Consider the following 18,430-nt stretch of genomic DNA (forward strand, 5'->3'; position numbering starts at 1 on the left):
TAGGGAAATGACCCCTAATTGACGCGAATCTTAAAGGTAGATCTACGGGCACTGACCAGCCCCAGTCAGAGAGATGAACTGCTTTAATACTTCGATTTATATATATACTGATTGCGATGTGCCGGTATATATGGCATACTAATTGCGATGTGCCGGTATGCGGGAGATATTCTATATGTATTATGATAATGTCGGTTACCAGGTGTTCATCATATGAATGATTTTTATACAGATTGCTATATGCCTGTATATAATTTATGAAAAAAATGAAATCTTGTGGTCTATTATTACAATTTGATATATATAGGTTAAACCTATAACTCACCAACATTTTTGTTGACGTTTTAAGCATGTTTATTCTCAGGTGATTATTAAAAGGACTTCCGCTGTTGCATGCTAATTAAAGACAAGATTTGAAGTCAGCATGCTTGTATAATAATGTTTAAAAACTGCATTCGGAAAACACCTTGTTGTATCATATTATTGTTAACCATTATGTAATAGTCGTGTGTAAACGTTGTATTTTAGATTATCATTACTTGATAATCTACGTTATGTCTTTTAAACCTTTGTCGATAAAATAAAGGTTATGATTTGTTTTTAAAAAGAATGCAGGCTTTAAAAAAACATCTCATATAGAGGTCAAAACCTCGCAATGAAACCGATTATTATGAAACGTTTATAATCGATATGAACGGGGCATTACATTAAGTCCTCACCACTAGACACTCCTTTGAGGCTTTTTAAAAATTTAGTTACTATTACTAAAGTCTTATCGAGAACAAAAAATTAGCTATTAGCTATCAATATATATAAAGGAGATAAGTTATGGTATATTGAATTATATATTATGTAGAATAAATATTCAATTTAAAATTTATTTTTCAAACATACGTTTTAAAGTATTATTGTTTGATACCAATAAATATCACTATCACTATTCACTATATATATATATATATATATATATATATATATATATATATATTGTTATAATTCAGTAGGCTTATAACTACCTTTAATGGTTATAAGAACAAAGAGAGAAAAAGAGAGAAGAAGAAGAAATATTGATATTGATATTTCAAGAGAAATGGTGCACCTTAAATGACTACCATACATGTCTATTTATAGCATAAAATATTACTATGCAAGAAATATAATAATAATAAAATTAACATCTAATCTAGATATTTTATAACACTCCCCCTTGGATGACAATTTTATTAGAGAATAACTAGTACTGCCTCGTTAAAAACCTTGCTAAAGAAAACCCATTGGGATAAAACTTTAGCTAAGGGAAAAAGAGTGCAGCATAGAGTTGACTCCCCCTCAAGTAGGCAACGTCTGAGTTGTTACATCTTCTGAACATGCCTCATGTCAATATTATGAACGTGTGTTCTGAAAATAGCAGTTGGCAGTGCTTTGGTATAAAGATCAGCAGAGTTGTTGATTGAACGTATCTCATTTTAATCTGGTTGTCTTTTACGAGATCTTGAGTATATGAGAAGAATCTGAGGTTTTCATCTGAAACTGTATCATCTAAATCTTTTATGTACAAGTTTAGCCCCTGTGATTTGTCTACAGTCTCCTTCATGGTTTGCTCAAACCCTTGTTTCAATTCCTATTCCCTTGTAGTCTTTTCTGAGCCTTACCAACATACCATTCTTTTCCATCAAACTTATGACCGTTAAGACCGTCTATGGCTTTGGCGCCTTGTCAGTATTTATATTTTGTTCAGTCACTTTTGATACTCTTCTTTCATTTGTATTATGCAAGCTGCATTATCTTCATATATAGTTGTTGGTGAAGATAGTTGTTAGTCTTTTATAGCGTTCTAGTCCACAAGAATCAATAATGATTTGTGTCATTGATCTCAACCAAACACATTTTCGAGTAGTTTCATATAATGCAATCACTTCGTCATGATTTGATGATGTTGCAACAAGTGTTTGTTTTAAGAACACCATGATTTTGTGGTACCTCCATTTAGGAATACATATCGAGTTTGAGATTTATCTTTATGAGGATTTGATGAATAACCTGCATATACATAATCAACTAAATCTTGTTTTGAAACGTTAGAATAAAATAATTTTAAATCAGCAGTTTCTCAAGGGTATCAAAATATGTGTTTGTCCCATTCCAATGTCTTTTTGTAAGGGCTGAGTTGAACCTTGTCAACAAAATAACTGCAAAAGAAATGTCAGGTCTTGTATAATTTGTAAGATACATAACAGTCCCAATTGTACTAATATATGGAACTTCTGATCCGTTAATATCTTCATGATCTTCACGGGGATGAAATGGATCAGTGTCAATATTGAGTGATCTAACAACCAATTGGTTTTATCTTAAAAAAAAAATGTTTTAAAATCTTTTCAGTATAAGTTGTTTGATGTACAAGTAGACCATTAGGCATATGCTCAATTTTCAATCCAAGGTAATACTTGGTTTTTTCAAGATTTTTTATTTCAAAATAATTCTTTAGAAGTTGAATGATTTCATAGATTTCTTTATTTGTTCATATGATGTTAAGAACATTGACATAAACAACTACGATCACATATCCGAACATTGTTTTTATAAAACATACGTGCAAAATAAGTTTATATGTATACCCTTTTTTTATCAAGTAGTCATTTAATCGGTAATACCACATACGTCCCATTTGTATAAACCCATTTAGAAATCTTTGTGATTTAATGGAATATATTCCCTTGGGTTTTACATTAGATGCTTATGATACCTTAACCCTTTAGGTATATTCATATATATCACTATTAAGTGATCCATACAGATAAGTAGTAACAACATTCATGAGATGCATTTAAATAACTACCAGGTTGATTAAGTATCTAATAAGTAATTGTATCCATTACAGGAGGATAATTTTTCCTCCTAATTCATTTCTGGTCTTTGTGGGAAATATTGAGTTACAAGTCTAGTTTTGCCTTGTAACTTCATTTGCACATTTCTTTTCGGATAAAAATTCATTTGTATCCCATACGTTTCACATCTTTAAAAGTGATAACGATTGATCCGAAAACTTTTCTTTTATCGAGCGATTCTAATTCAGCTCTTATTGCTCCTTTCCATTGAGCTCAATCATGTCCATTTTGTATATTCAATGACAGATTTTAGTTCCAGATCATCATCTTTATTCATGATGTCATTGTAACATTATATGAAAATATCTCATAGAGATTTTAGTTTCATTTCGGTTCCATAATATTGCATAATTTATCGCAATTTTAGTATTTACATTTATCAATATCCTCTGCAGAAGGAATATTGATTTGTGGTTCTTCTTGAACACTTTCTCTTACCTCATTATCAGCTGATTTTCTTTTTCGAGGATTTTTATCTTCGGAACCAATTGATCTTCCACGTTTGATGCGTGGCAAAGACTCAACAGTGACATTATTTCCAGCTTTTGGAATTTCAGTTCGAGCTGGAGCATTTATCGCTGGTATATATGATTTAGTCACTTTTTTATATGCATAAAGTAATTAATTTGCAAGTTCTTGCATATGCATTATTTTTGAACTTTCGTTTCACATTCTTTTGTGCGAGTTCAATATACCTTAATTGATGTTCACATCATGAAGCATCATTTTATTTTTTATTTTTATTTCTTCCCCTAATCTAGGGAACAATGTTTTATTAAAATGACAATCAGCAAAACGTGCTGTAAAAACATCACCCATCATGGGTTCAATATATCTTATGATTGAAGATGTTTTATATCCAAAATATATTATCATCTTTCTTTGAAGAACCATTTTATTGTGTTGTGGTGATACAATTGGAACATACACTGCACAACCAATGTTTTTAAGGTAGAAAATATTTGGCTCTTGGCCAAAATCAAGTATTAAGTGAAAATATTTACGACTTCCACATGGTATAATGCGAATTAATGTCGCAGCATGTAAATTTACATGTCCACATATAAATATTGAGAGATTTGTACTCATTATCAATTGTCTAGTTATTAGCTGTAAGCGTTTATCTATTGATTCAGCTAAACCAATTTTGTGTATGCACATGAGCAACTGGATGTTCAACAACAATCCCTGTAGATATATAATGATCATTAAATGCTTGAGATGTTAACTCACCAGCATTATCAAGTCTCATCCTTTTAATGGTGTAATCAGAATAATGTGTTCTCAATTTAATAATTTGTGCAAGAAACTTTGCAAATGCCATATTACGGCTTGATAACATACAAATATGAGACCATCCGCTAGATGCGTCTATTAGAACCATGAAATATCAAAATGGTTCACATGATGGATGAATTGGTTCATATATCTTACCTTGAATTCTTTCAAGAAACATTTGTGATTCTTTTTCACAATATACTTTTCATTAATCACCATATGTGCTTTCCATTAATCACCATATGTGTTTTTTTTTTATAAATCACCATATGTGTTTTTTTTTTATCATATATCCTTTTCACCATATACGCTTTTAATCATATGCGCTGTGTTTTTCACCATATGCGCTTTTAATCATATGCGATTTTCATCATATGCGTTGTGCTTTTCATCATATTCGCTTTTTATCATATGCGCTTATCATATGCGATGCGCTTTTTATCATATGCGCTTTTTTATGTGAATAGTAAATTAATTAATTTCATTTTACTATTCATATGAATTAATTTAGATTTACTATTTTGTTAATTGAGTAATATATATATATACATCATATACTTGTGACTCCGAAGGCTCAAATGAATTTGACCATATAGTTATACGTTGTACCTTGCACATTAATTTTCAGTAGAAGCTTTAGATGCATATTATTTTCAGTAGAAGCTTTAGATGCACTTTTTTTTTTAAATCACCAAATACCACAAACACTTTGTTTGCGTTTGTTCATAGTCATCAATGAAAACCATTTTCTTTAATTTTATTTTATACAATAAAATTAACGCATCATTATTCTTTTCAAAAACAATAATATATTGTTATTGTTCACTTGTGCCATGTTTAACAACAAAAGTCAACAACCTCTGTCTTGTTTGTTGTGGCAACCAAAAACAACCTTTGCTTTTGTTACCGAGAATCCAAGACCAAAAAAACAATTAATTTTTAATTAATCTTTTATCAAAACCATAAATGATTTTATTGATCTACGTTGATATGGCCATAAAGAATTGACGGCTGACCTACTTTTGTAAGTGTATTTCGGCTATCATCCCGAAAACGCACAACGACTTTTTTTTTTATGAACTATTTGTTTCATATCTAGCTTAGGCAATTATTGTGAACATTTGGTCCCTATAAGAGCATTTATTTTTTAGACTTTTAGTTGATTTGTACTTGTCACAATTAGGGATAGCACCCGCGGGTCGTGGATGCGGATCCATTGGATCCATCACTCGTACCCGCGGATTTTTTTTAAGAGACATCCAATTGAACCCTTGTTCGTTGAAACAATTTGACTATATTTTTACTCCCCATTATTAAACGGGCCATTTTGATGCACACTCTTAAAAAAATAATTTGTTTTTAAAGTTTTATTATTCAACCTCCTTTTTTCAACGGTCACGTTTTTAACAAAACATTTGACAAGTTTGGAAAAGAGTTTTTTATTGATTATCATCAAAAGTTTTCTATTGTCACTCTACTGGATGGAATTATGGCATACAACTAAAATTGCAACCCAACACTACATAAGAACAAAAAAGTTGTTTTTAATTAACATATGTATATGTGTTAAACTCGGAATAATAATAATTTATTTTAGAAAATTAACATAAGACATGTTGAAACATTTTTGTCACATTTAGCTCATCAAGTCTAATACTTATCATTGATAGATTTTATCACGTCTAGGAGATGTTTACTTTTTTCTTGTATTAAGTCCTACTTTCATTTACCTTTGTTTGGAAAAAAGTTTTTTTTTTTTTTACTTTGCTTTCCCCCTTTCTGTAAAACTCATTTAAACACTTTCTTTGTTTTTTTTTTTAAAAAAAACTTCCTTTTTTTTACGTTACCCGTAAATTATAAATATATAAAAAAAACTTTTTGTTTAAATTTTTTTTCTAGTTTTTAAAAGGCCACTTGACCAATTTTTTAATTCTTTCACAACACCTGATATCGTGATCGTGACCTTTCACCAAAACAAGAGATATTCTTGATAAACTAAACACGGACTCGTGTTTGAAATTGTCGGCCACAAAAAAATTCATTTGATAAAAGTATATATATTTTTTAGTTATAGAAGGAGACCACTTCATTTTCAATACTTCATTTTTGACAAAAAACTATTCCATTTTACCATCCATTTTTTTTCTTACTTTAACTTTTAAGATATACTTTTAATAAAAATACAAACTACTTTTTCTTATTTTAACTTTTAAGATTTACTTTTAATAAAAATACAAACTACTTTTTGTATTTTAACTTTTAAGATTTACTTTTAATAAAAGTACAAACTACTTTTTCTTATTTTAACTTTTAAGATTTACTTTTAATAAAAATACAAACTATTTTTTTATTTTAACTTTTAAAATTATAAATTTAAGAATAAACATTAGTATGCATGAAATAAATAATGATTAATTGCATAAGTAATCATAAATGTTAGATAACATATAAAGACCCCGTCGTATTCGTATTGATAGGAATTAATCTCGACCCATGGTACCGTGTTGTCAAATGACGTGTTGCGTACATAAAGTACCGTGTTGTCAAATGACGTGTTGCGTACAATCATGAGGTCTTATTAACATAAATATAAATGTTAGTGAAGTTAATAAGAGTTAGATTACAGAAAATATAATTCAGGTGGTATAACCGACCATATATAACTTAAATAACATAAATATAAATGTTAGTGAAGTTAGTAAAAGTTAGATTACAGAAATATAATTCAGGTGGTATAACCGACCATATATAACTTAAATAACATAAATATAAATGTTAGTAGTCCAAAATTTGATATATTCGAGTCTGAAAATTATTAATAATTTCATACCTTGATTAGTGATTCGTGATCGTTTGAGATATCTTTTAATTACACTAAGCTTTTCGTGCTGATAACGTGTTATAATTCAGTAGGCTTATAACTACCTTTAATGGTTATAAGAACAAAGAGAGAAAAAGAGAGAAGAAGAAGAAATATTGATATTGATATTTCAAGAGAAATGGTGCACCTTAAATGACTACCATACATGTCTATTTATAGCATAAAATATTACTATGCAAGAAATATAATAATAATAAAATTAACATCCAATCTAAATATTTTATAACATATATATATATATATATATATATATATATATATATATATATATATATATATATATATATATATATATATATATATTAAAAGAGAGTCTTGATTAACTAATAAATGTTTTCAAAACCCCCTTAATTACCATTAGATTATAAAATTACATTAGAATACCTCTTAATCCAACGGTCCTTAATCATCTACTAAAAAAAATTAGCTAATAAATCAAAAACTTATTATAATGTACCTAAACGACCCTTAAATTAAGAAAAAAACACGGTAGATTTGAACAACATTAGGGGTTTCAATATCTTCTCATAATTCTATTTTAAGGTCGATTTCAACAAACCTAGTTTCTCAATATCTCCAATTACCACCTGTCCACTGTCGCCTCCTTCACCAGTCACCACTCACCACCTCCGTCACAGCCTCCGTCAACGTCAGCGTATTTGGTGCAAGCGGCCTCGAATTATCCGCCTGTAACCTACTTCAAAAGCACTGCCATCGTCTATCAGGTAGTGTATTGCTTTTGTTACGAATTATAGATAGATTTTAGGGTTTGAATTTGGAATTTATATTTCAAAAAACAGAAGTAAAAATCAACCAATTTAGTTTATATATTTTAACTATTTAATCAATTAATAAGTTTTTGAAATTCATGACTTGATGTTTATGGTTTGAAAGTCGTCAAATGATTACTTGATTATTTAACTTTGACGATTTAGTTAGATTTTAACTTATTTTTTAGATGTCTGATGTGTTAATTTATTGTTATTATTTTCACTAATTAATAATTAACCGTGTTTAAATATTGAAAATCATGCGTGAGTTAAAAAAATGGGTGTATTTAAACTGTTTGATGATATGTTTGTATGAAAAGTTAGCTTAATTGTTTGATGAAAGAAGAACTGTTTGGTTTACACGATGACAGAAAAAATGGCCTACAGCATCCGATATGAATTGTATTTATTAATTTTTTTATTGTTTATTGTTTATGTGATTTAATTAAGATTAAAAAACTGCAATTGGGATCATCTGCAAGATTTATGCTTCAAATATTGGTTTAGAGTTTAGGTGTAGGGTTTTAGGTTTAGATTTAGGGTTAGTGTTTAGATTTATAGTGTAGGGTTTAGAGTTTAAGGTTTAGAGTTTAGGATTTAGATTTAGGGTTTAGGGTTTAGAGTTTAGGTGTAGGGTTTTAGGTTTAGATTAGGGTTTAGGGTTTAGATTCTAGGGTTTATATTTTAGGGCTTAGAGTTTAGGGTTAGGGTTCAGAGTTTTTAGGGTTTAGGGTTTAAATTTTAGGGTTTAGAGTTTAGGCTTAGGGGTTATGGTTGATTTTAGGGTTTAGGTTTAGGTTTAGGGTTGATTTTAGGGTTTAGGTTTAGGTTTAGGTTTAGGGTTGATTTTAGGGTTTAGGCTTTAGGTTTGGGTTTTGGGTTTAGATCTTAGGGTTTAGAGTTTAGATTTAGGGTTTATGGTTGATTTTAGGGTTTAGGTTTAGGTTTAGGTTTAGGGTTGATTTTAGGTTTAGGGTTGATTTTAGGGTTTAGGCTTTAGGTTAGGGTTTTGGGTTTAGATCTTAGGGTTTAGAGTTTAGAGTGTAGGTTTAGGGTTTATGACTTCTGATAGGAGCCTGTGGAGGAGTAGAATTAGAATTATTGAGTAGTTTTTTTTTTTTTTTTTTTCCATTGTGTTAGTTACTTTTATTATATAACTACATATATAACTATAACCAGATATTCAATAACCACACTATTTATACCCCTCTACATGGTTTATATGCCTTTGTATCTATGTATATGTTTTTAGGCTATATATATGTACCGATGTATATGTTTGTATTTATATATATATGTATCTATGTATCTAAGTGCATGTATTGGTGTATGTAGGTTTGTCTGTCTTGTATCTGTACCTAGGTATATATATCTACGAATGTATCTATATGTATTTATGTTTAAGCATGAGTTTTTTTTTTTTTTTTTTTTTTTTTTTTTTTTTCATGCTTTCGTGTGGTATATATATATCGATGTGTGTGTCTGTGTGGGTGCGTATATGTATATGTATATGTATATGTATATATCTTGTTTGTCTGTATGTCTACCTAAAACTAAATGGTTATGTGCACTATTTTATTCATGCTCTTTGCCCTACTGTTGTGCATTACTGCTATATGTGTCCCTTTTATGGTTACTGTGTATGGTTGCTTCTTGCTAGGCGCTCATTACTCGTACAGGTACGTATCATTTGCCCTCTCTATTTCGTTCTTATGAGCTCTTCGGGCCGGAGGTCCTTTGGGAAGCAATCTCTTTTGCGCTAGAGTAGAGGGAGGGACGACCTTATCTAGGCGCGGGTTCTATACCCGCGGGTGGAGTAGTGACTTCCTTCTAATCTAGGGTACGAGGAATGATTGTCTACACTCACCTTCCCCATACCCCACTTTCGTTGGATTGGGTATTGTTGTTGTTGTTTAGGGTTTTGGTTTAGGGTTGATTTTAGGGTTTAGGTTTAGGTTTAGGGTTGATTTTAGGGTTTAGGCTTTAGGCTAGGGTTTTAGGTTTAGATCTTAGGGTTTAGAGTTTAGGTTTAGGTTTTATGGTTGATTTTAGGGTTTAGGTTTAGGTTTAGGGTTGATTTTAGGGTTTAGGTTTAGGGTTAATTTGGGTTTAGGCTTTAGGTTAGGGTTTTGGGTTTAGATTTTAGGGTTTAGAGTTTAGGTTTAGGGTTTATGATTGATTTTAGGGCTTAGGTTTAGGTTTAGGTTTAGGTTTAGGGTTTATGATTGATTTTAGGGTTTAGTTTTAGGTTTAGGGTTGATTTTAGGGTTAGGGTTTAGGTTTAGGGTTGATTTTAGGGTTTAGGTTTAGGGTTGATTTTAGGGTTTAGGTTTTAGGCTTTAGGTTGGGGTTTTGGGTTTAGATTTAGGGTTTAGGCTTGAGGTTAGGGTTTAGGGTTTAGATTCTAGGGTTTAGATTTTAGGGTTAGGTTTAGTTTTTAAATCAAATGATTTAGAAGAGTTTAACAAAATGTTTTCAAAACCCCTTTAGTTATCGTTAGATTAGAAAATTACGTTACAATACCCCTAATCCAACGATCATTAATCATCCACAAAATTATTAAGTAATAAATCAATTTTAAATACACTCCATCCTGCATGCGAAACGTGATGATCATAAGAAACAGATTTCAGGTACTTAAGTGCTCACCAATCATGCATATATACTCTGATTACATAATATTTCATAATGGTGTTCAGATCCATAACATAAAAAGAAGTTTGCAGTGGAATACCGAACGGAAGTCTCACTCCATGTTACAGGAGTCGTTTGCCAAAGTTGCATTCTTTGACGATGATATTGTGGAGTCAGAAAAGAATTATGTCTCTCTAAACTCATTCTTGGTGTAAGTATGCCAGAAAAGAGTTGTCATACATTATGGTTATTCGTAAAGTAATCAAGTATGTTAATGTTAATTCTCTGTGTATGTATAAATTTCCTCTTGAGATTATGAACTGTTTGAATGATAACAAGTTTAACTGTTTGATTCGTTTCTTACCAAAAATTGGCATGTTGTTTGAATGTTGCTTTAATTGTAGTACGTATAGAGCATAGCTGAAATATGAACTATTGATAAATGACAGGGACATTTGAAGTGAAAGAATATCATTGAGATTATGGATGAATCTCCAGCACTAGACCTTGGTTCCATGAGAAAATTTCTCGAGGTCAGAACGATATCTTTCTGTACGAAAATGGGCCATAAAGAAGGTTGGGTAATGGTCAAAAGATCTTTCTGTACGAAAATCATAGTTGAATTTGCCAAAAGGGTATGCTATTCATTCTAATGTATTATTCTTTATTTATTAGCCATCGACTTCATTCGGTACCCGTTGACATACAGGTGCCACGTGGCAGTGGTGGTTATGTGGGCGGGTCACGTGAATATCTTGGCAGAGGTCCTCCTCCTGGTGCGGGCCGCTACTTTAATTTTGGACTAGATGGTCAATGGTCTCGAGATTGTAAAGCTGGTGACTGGAAGAACAAATCTTATCGTTGTGGTGAGCGAGGCCATATAGAGAGACATTGTCAGAACAACCCGAAGAAGTTGTGAGTTTTTTACACGTCTTTAAATTATTTTCCATCATTTGTGATGCCATGTTTCTGTGATTTAGTTTTTTGTTGTTGTTTTATTTAGTGTTGAGAGCAAGCGTGGGCGAAGTTACTCGAGGACTCCTCCTCCACCTCGACGAGGTAGAAGCCGCAGTCGTAGTTATAGCAGGTGCTGCAGCTACAGGTTACAAACTTTTTCATTTTTTTATGATTGAACTTTAGTTGATAGTCATCTATATGAGAGAAGCTTAATGTGATCTGTATAGCGTTCTGTAATTGAGTGTATTACCTAGGTTTTTTTTATTTATCATTCAGGCAATTTGGAATTCCTCAAGAGCATTTAGACAGGTCAAAAGTTCCCTTATACAGAATGATAGTTTCTGTTGCTGATATTTGCAGAATGGCGCATTTGTTCAAAATTGTAGTATACTCAATAATCTAGATGATGAATGATTTCAGTTGTAGTTGTATGCATTTGGCCATAGTATTGATTGAAAAATGGGTTTCGACTTTACCAGCCTGAACCGCCCAACCTAACTAGACATGTTTGACCCGACTAAGTTGACTCATCCTTGATTATTATTTTATACATAATAGTTTGGCTGGCTATCTAACATTCTGATTATCCTTCATTTGTATTTTACCAACTAAGTGTATGAAGTAACACTTTGATTTTGTCTATTCAATTAATACTTTGAAAGCACGGTCAGTGTTTTCTAGGGTGTTATGAACTCGTGTGTTATATATATATATATATATATATATATATATATATATATATATATATATAACAACAACAACAACAACAAAACCCAATACCACCTAGGTGGTGTAAGGGGGAGGTGAGATGTAGACAATCCTCCCCCTATCCGAGAATAAAGACAAGTCATTTCTCCACGTATATATATATATATATATATATATATATATATATATATATATATATATATATATATATATATATATATATATATATATATATATATATATTAAACCGTTTTTTTAAACCATGTATATATATATATATATATATATATATATATATATATATATATATACATGGTTTAAAAAAACGGTCGAGGCGTACGCCTCGAGGCGCACCTCAGTACGATTTTCGAATTACCCGTTTAGGAACGTACGCCTCAAAGGCCAACTAAAAACGTACGCCTAATTTGGAGAGGCGGTTCGATTTTTGTACGCCTCACAGGTGACTGAAAAGCGTGCGCCTCATGTTGTTTAGCAAAATATGGCAGTCAACGGCGGTCAATTGTGCAGATCTCGCCGTAAGAGACGTGAAAAGAGAAAAAAAGATGAGAGAGGAAGGATAGCGGCTGTAGTTTTTTAATTTCTTTTAGGGTTTTTAAGTTGAGAAGAAGATAAGTTGGAGAGAGAAAAATATGCGCATGTTGCTCAAATCTGGAGTCTACCCGTATTATTTATTATTTATTTATCATTATTTATTATTTACAGCTAGCTTAATTTCTTTTTACTTCTGTCATATAACAATAATAGTCCCTGAAGTTTAACAAAACTAAAATAACTTGAATAAACTTGATATTTATACATACATATATTAGAAAATATATATTTTTAACTCCGCCTCGAACGTACGCCTCGGTTCGCCTCGAGGCATACGCCTCGCCTCACAAAGAGGAAACGCCTCGAGGCGCGTTTCCGTTTTTTTAAACCTTGTATGTGTGTGTGTGTGTATATATATATATATATATATATATATATATATATATATATATATATATATAACACACGAGTTCATAACACCCTAGAAAACACTGACCGTGCTTTCAGATATGAATTGGTTGAGGTAATCACTATCAATTTTATATCTTTGTTAGTTAAAGGTTTTCGTACAGCTGCAACAAAAGTGGGAAGTACGCAGTGAAAGGTTTGAGTGGAAATAGTGGTGAGCGAGACCTAAAATGTGACGTCCGTGGGCAGTCAAAGATGTCTAATCGAAGAAAGAAGAGATGAGGATCTACTGTTTCGCCCGTAGATGATGCCCGTTTTATGATGCATCATATAAGGTGAAAATATCCTGTGGGATGTTAGCAAATATTTTATATTTATAAAAATCCAAATGGTTTTGAACACATGTTTTTTTATATACTTTGGATGTCCTTTTCAGGGATTTTTAATTAACTATGAACCTACAGTAGCAGTTCATGTAAGTTTTGAAGCAACCAAGTACTCATTGGGAAAGGGTTAAAACCGATCTTTAAAAAAAACAAAAAAAAAACAAATGGGATTGATTGGATGTGGCAACATGGGTGGGTCAAGTAGGTTGCGTTACATGATGTAACTGATTGTGTGACCCAATTTTATTTTCTCTTAGATAAAATCACTTCATGAACAAGTGGTGAGTCTAATATGTTACAAAAGCAATATAATTTTAATAATATAATTTTTTTGCTGTAACATGATTTAGGAGGTCTTATGCTTTAAAAATACCTTTAGATAGACCTTATTGTTTGTTTTACCTGTTTACTTTTTATGAATTTACTTTCTTTGTATATGGAGTATTTTACAAATATGCAAGTCACCCGATAGAGATTAATAAAACATATCCTGAATTGCACAGCTCACTTGGAAATTACAGTTATATTTTCAGTTTTTATATTCTTGTCTAATTTAACATTTCAAAATATTCGATATATTCAGTGGTGACTATTGGGTAGGCAGCACAGCCCTGGATCAAAATGGGTAAAGTGTCATTATTTCCATATTTTTTAAATTGTTACTATCATTTTTGTAAATTTTAATGGTTATAGGTGCTAATGGTGAACTCAATTTGCGGATCAGGGAGCAACTTACTTTAATCGAAGCGCGAGTCCTTCCACTCCACCTATAATAAAGCAGCTATACCACATTTTTCTAGCGGGAGTGACTAACTATTCTTTGATGATTCATGTATGGTTACTTCTGTTGTACAGGTATACCATACAACCACTTTTCATAAGTTTCTTGATTTGTAGGAATGTTTGTGACAATTGTAGCTACATAATTGATACATCTAATATTAGAATTTACTTATACAATAGATGTACAAAAATGTAAAACTTCACAAATTAAATTCTAATATTTTTTTATCTTTCCGTTATAGCATGGGCATGAGACCGTCAAAATTTAACCGAGTTAAATTGGGTGATGGAGTAAACTCAGTACACTAACTTAGAGATCATTCATGGACATGTCTTGAGATATCAAATATTATATTACTTGCTTTGGATAATCATTTACTCATATTAAAATTTCCTTGAACCTGGAATCACTAATCATATGAGAGACACACAACTTGAAATTTGTATCTTCACTTTAGAAGCATACCAATGTTGCTTTTATGTTCATTTTTATTACCAAAAAGGTAAGATGATAGTTAATTGTTTATCAGTGTTGTTTTGTTTCGATTAATGACCATATTGGATTCGTAATGGAAGTTTATCTTGATTCAGTAATGAACAACCTAAATATCTAACAATTGATTTGTAAGTCGTGTACAATGCAGTAAGGTTGCAACTATGGTGGAAAAAAAGAAACGCAAAATCGACTGACTTACTACAACAATAACATGTCCTTTAAGATGCTCAATTTACATTCATTATTTTGATGTTTCGGTTAGATGGTGTCGAATGGGATATAGGTATGGAGCTCTACTCTGTGTTCTACAAGTAGATACTTATGACCATTTAGATAACCATCAGATATGTGAAACTTATATTTTGTGTTGTTGAAAGTTCTGACTATAGATAGCGTGAATAGTGGAGGTATGCAATGTACATGTTTATGTTTAATTTTTAATTTTGTCCAAATCGACTATGGTTATTGAAGTATTGAACCTTCTTAATTGTAGTGTTATGATACGGATATTTGTCTTGCTTTGTACACCTCGACTTATTTTCAATCTTAAGTATCGACTTATATTTTTTCAATCTTGCTTTACGTAGAAGATTAATTGGAGAATTTATTGAAAACGGCAATCTACCAATCATCGAAAACATATTATCACATTTCTATAGCTTATTTAATATGAAAAAAATTCTACTAAATTTGATGTCTTTAGTATTATATATGGTACTTGGATGTGTCCTACTCAACGGTATATAATGTGGATTGGTGGATTACGTCCAACTGATATGCTACAGGCAAGTACACGAAACTATTTCTTTACCTTATTTATTATTATTGGTTTTATATTAACTACTTTTTTATATTTCAATTTCGAGATTAACATACATGATCTTGATTGTGACAGTTAATCAACAATCATATTGAAGTTTCTGGACCTCAACTTGAAAAAATGAAATTTTTAACATCTGAAATTACGAACGAAGAGATTGGACTTATTACAAAATTTAGAAATTTAGAAGCCACAATATCAAATACTTTAACTGGGAAAAATTTTGTGAATAAAGGAGACGAAGCGGCAATGTCAAGTTATCACAATTATATGTCATTTTTAATTGAAAAGCTTATTATTATGCACAACTTTATAGATGAGGTATACTAAATCATAATCTTCATACATCTTCTAAATAATTAAACTAATATTACTCCAATATTATGCATTTTATTACAAATATAATGTTTCAACTCATTATAGACTGACGAATTACGACAGAAGACTTTCTCAGGGATGCACAAAGTGCTAACAACAAGACAAAGAATTATGACATTATTTACAATTCATGATCATCTAACAAGAATAACTACATTGTCGAATATGTGGAAAAATACAATGAAGATCTGAGATAAACATCCACAATTCTAAATTCAATCGCCTAATAGTACATCACGATATCGGAGATTATTTATTTTAATATGAATCAATTTTTTTTATTCGTTAGTACATTTTCAAACTTTTAAAATTTGAATCCCCTAGAAAACATTTAGTTTAATGTTCATCATAGAGTTAATAATAGTTAATTAGTACATTTTGAAATTTCAAGTCCCTAAAAAATATTTTGGTTTAATGTTCATCTAGATATAATAATAATAAATTTTTTAATTTATATATTTAGTTTTATAGCTCAAATGATTAGACCCTTTAAAAATCCCGCGAAATCGCGGGTCTTTAACTAGTAAATATTTAAATATTACTCTATATTGAATTGAACAATTAAACATATAAAGAAAAAGAATAATAGATAGTTGTAAAACATTGTGGGACAACCAAAAAATAAAAACAGTGAATAAATATTTAAAAGAAAAAGAATCGATCTTGCATCAAATGGCTAGAAGCTTAATAACAAAACCACCTGGCAATCCTAAAATTCTTGTAAAAATCTCTAATTAAGTAGCTATATCCGAAACATATGGGAGGGCCAGGACCCACCCCTGTCCTCCCGATAATCTGCCATTGACTCCAAGATTAGTTTTTTTTTTTTTTTTTCCGGCAACTCCAAGATTAGTTTTATCAGTACTAATAATAACAGAAAAATAATTGTAGATATAGATGGATGTACGAAGTAACTAGTGTTGGGTTTTTTATTTAAGTTTCCAAATATGAGAAAAGCTTAGCCCAAGCCCAACAAAATAGGCCCAAGATGCTTGTTGACTTGGTCAAGTGTCTTAGGCATTATTTGAATCAATTGTGCAGCTGTATTCAAGAGTGAGAGATTACAGAGAGTTGAGAGATCAAGAAAAAGAGTCAAAAAACTCCATTTCCGTCTACAGTGACAGCAGGACAGAAAAGAGACGATCCCCAGAGATCTAACCGTTGGATCTTCATCAAATTTGGGCTGTGTCTTCCTGACATCAGTGCCAAGGTTTTCAACCGTTGAATTCGTCTAAAGAGGTCTGTAGCTCAAGTTACAGCAGGTCGAACAGTAGCAGAATTTTGGGTGATGTTATTACTCTTTTGTCTTTAATTTCTTCATATACTTGTTGATTATTGTTGTTCAAGAGTATGATGATGTTGTATACCTCTAGTTGATCTAGAGAAGGATTATTGTATTGCTCTCCTTGTTGATGATAGTGAAATTTAAGTGGCTTACGAGTCCCGTAGTTTTTACTCTCGATTTTGAGGGGTTTTCCACGTAAAAAGTCTCGCGTGTATTGTGTGTGCTTGATTATTCGTTATTAGTTGATTTGCTACTGATTTGGGGACTGATTTGGGTTGGATTTGGTATAGCTTATTTGTTAGCATCCTCACGGTTTCATACAGGTCGGGAAAGTGTTGGTCAAACGGGTTTGTTTCCGCTTTGTAGATTATCCGTTGTGATTATTTTCCCATCAAATTGGTATCAAGAGCTAGGTTATTTGATTTGACTTGTGTGAAAGATGGAAGCTAATACAAGTAAAATGATTAGTTTAAATGGTTCAAATTATCATGTTTGGAAAGGCAAGATGGAGGATCTTCTTTATGTGAAAGATTATTATTTGCCTGTTTTTACTGAGGATAAACCTGAGGAAAAATCTGATGCTCAATGGAAAATTTTGCATAGACAAGTATGTGGGTATATTCGGCAGTGGGTTGATGATAATGTTGTGAATCATATTACTGGGGAGACTAATGCTAAAGCCTTATGGAAAAAGCTTGAGCAGTTATATGAGCGAAAGACTGGGAATAACAAGTTGTTCTTAATTAAGCAGATGATGGCTTTGAAGTATCATGATGGGACTCCTATTACAGATCACCTAAATGCATATCAGGGTATTATAAATCAGCTTGCAGGTATGGGTATCAAGTTTGAGGATGAGATTCAGGGTCTCTGGTTACTTGGTACATTACCGGACTCTTGGGAGACTTTTAGGACATCTTTGTCCAACTCTGCACCGAATGGTACTATCACCATGGAATTGGCTAAGGGTAGTATTTTGAATGAAGAGATGAGAAGAAAGTCACAAGGTTCCTCTTCACAGTCAGATATCTTGGTCACAGAAACGCGGGGGAGAAGTCATAGTAGAGGTCAGGGTAAAAGAGGCAATCATCGTAGCAGCTCACGCAAAGGTAAATTTGCTAATGTTGAGTGTTATAATTGTCATGAAAAGGGGCACACAAAGTGGTATTGTCCAAAGTTGAAGAATGAGAAGAAAAAGGCATATGA

At 31.5% G+C, this 18,430-nt stretch overlaps 1 protein-coding gene across 12 annotated transcripts; it reads left to right on the forward strand.

Annotated features, from left to right (window-relative positions):
• Window positions 1-7,574: 7,574 nt before the first annotated feature.
• Window positions 7,575-15,241, forward strand: LOC139891663 (serine/arginine-rich splicing factor RS2Z33-like). 12 transcript variants are annotated; one of them, XR_011773765.1, is made up of 7 exons: window positions 7,575-7,772; window positions 10,517-10,662; window positions 10,901-11,086; window positions 11,161-11,366; window positions 11,455-11,553; window positions 13,241-14,087; window positions 14,156-15,241. XR_011773765.1 is itself a non-coding variant. In XM_071874642.1 (7 exons), the coding sequence occupies exons 3-7, from the start codon at window positions 10,934-10,936 to the stop codon at window positions 13,224-13,226; spliced, it is 495 nt and encodes a 164-aa protein (XP_071730743.1). In that variant the 5' UTR covers window positions 7,575-7,772; window positions 10,517-10,662; window positions 10,901-10,933; the 3' UTR covers window positions 13,227-15,241. The 12 variants fall into 12 exon arrangements, 8 of the variants coding, with proteins under 8 accessions (XP_071730743.1, XP_071730746.1, XP_071730742.1 ...); XR_011773766.1 differs by having other exon boundaries at window positions 14,187-15,241; XR_011773764.1 differs by having other exon boundaries at window positions 13,241-13,411; window positions 13,513-15,241.
• The last annotated feature ends 3,189 nt before the right edge of the window (window positions 15,242-18,430 follow it).

Source organism: Rutidosis leptorrhynchoides, chromosome 2 (assembly GCF_046630445.1).
Source record: "Rutidosis leptorrhynchoides isolate AG116_Rl617_1_P2 chromosome 2, CSIRO_AGI_Rlap_v1, whole genome shotgun sequence".
Classification (NCBI taxonomy): domain Eukaryota; kingdom Viridiplantae; phylum Streptophyta; class Magnoliopsida; order Asterales; family Asteraceae; genus Rutidosis; species Rutidosis leptorrhynchoides.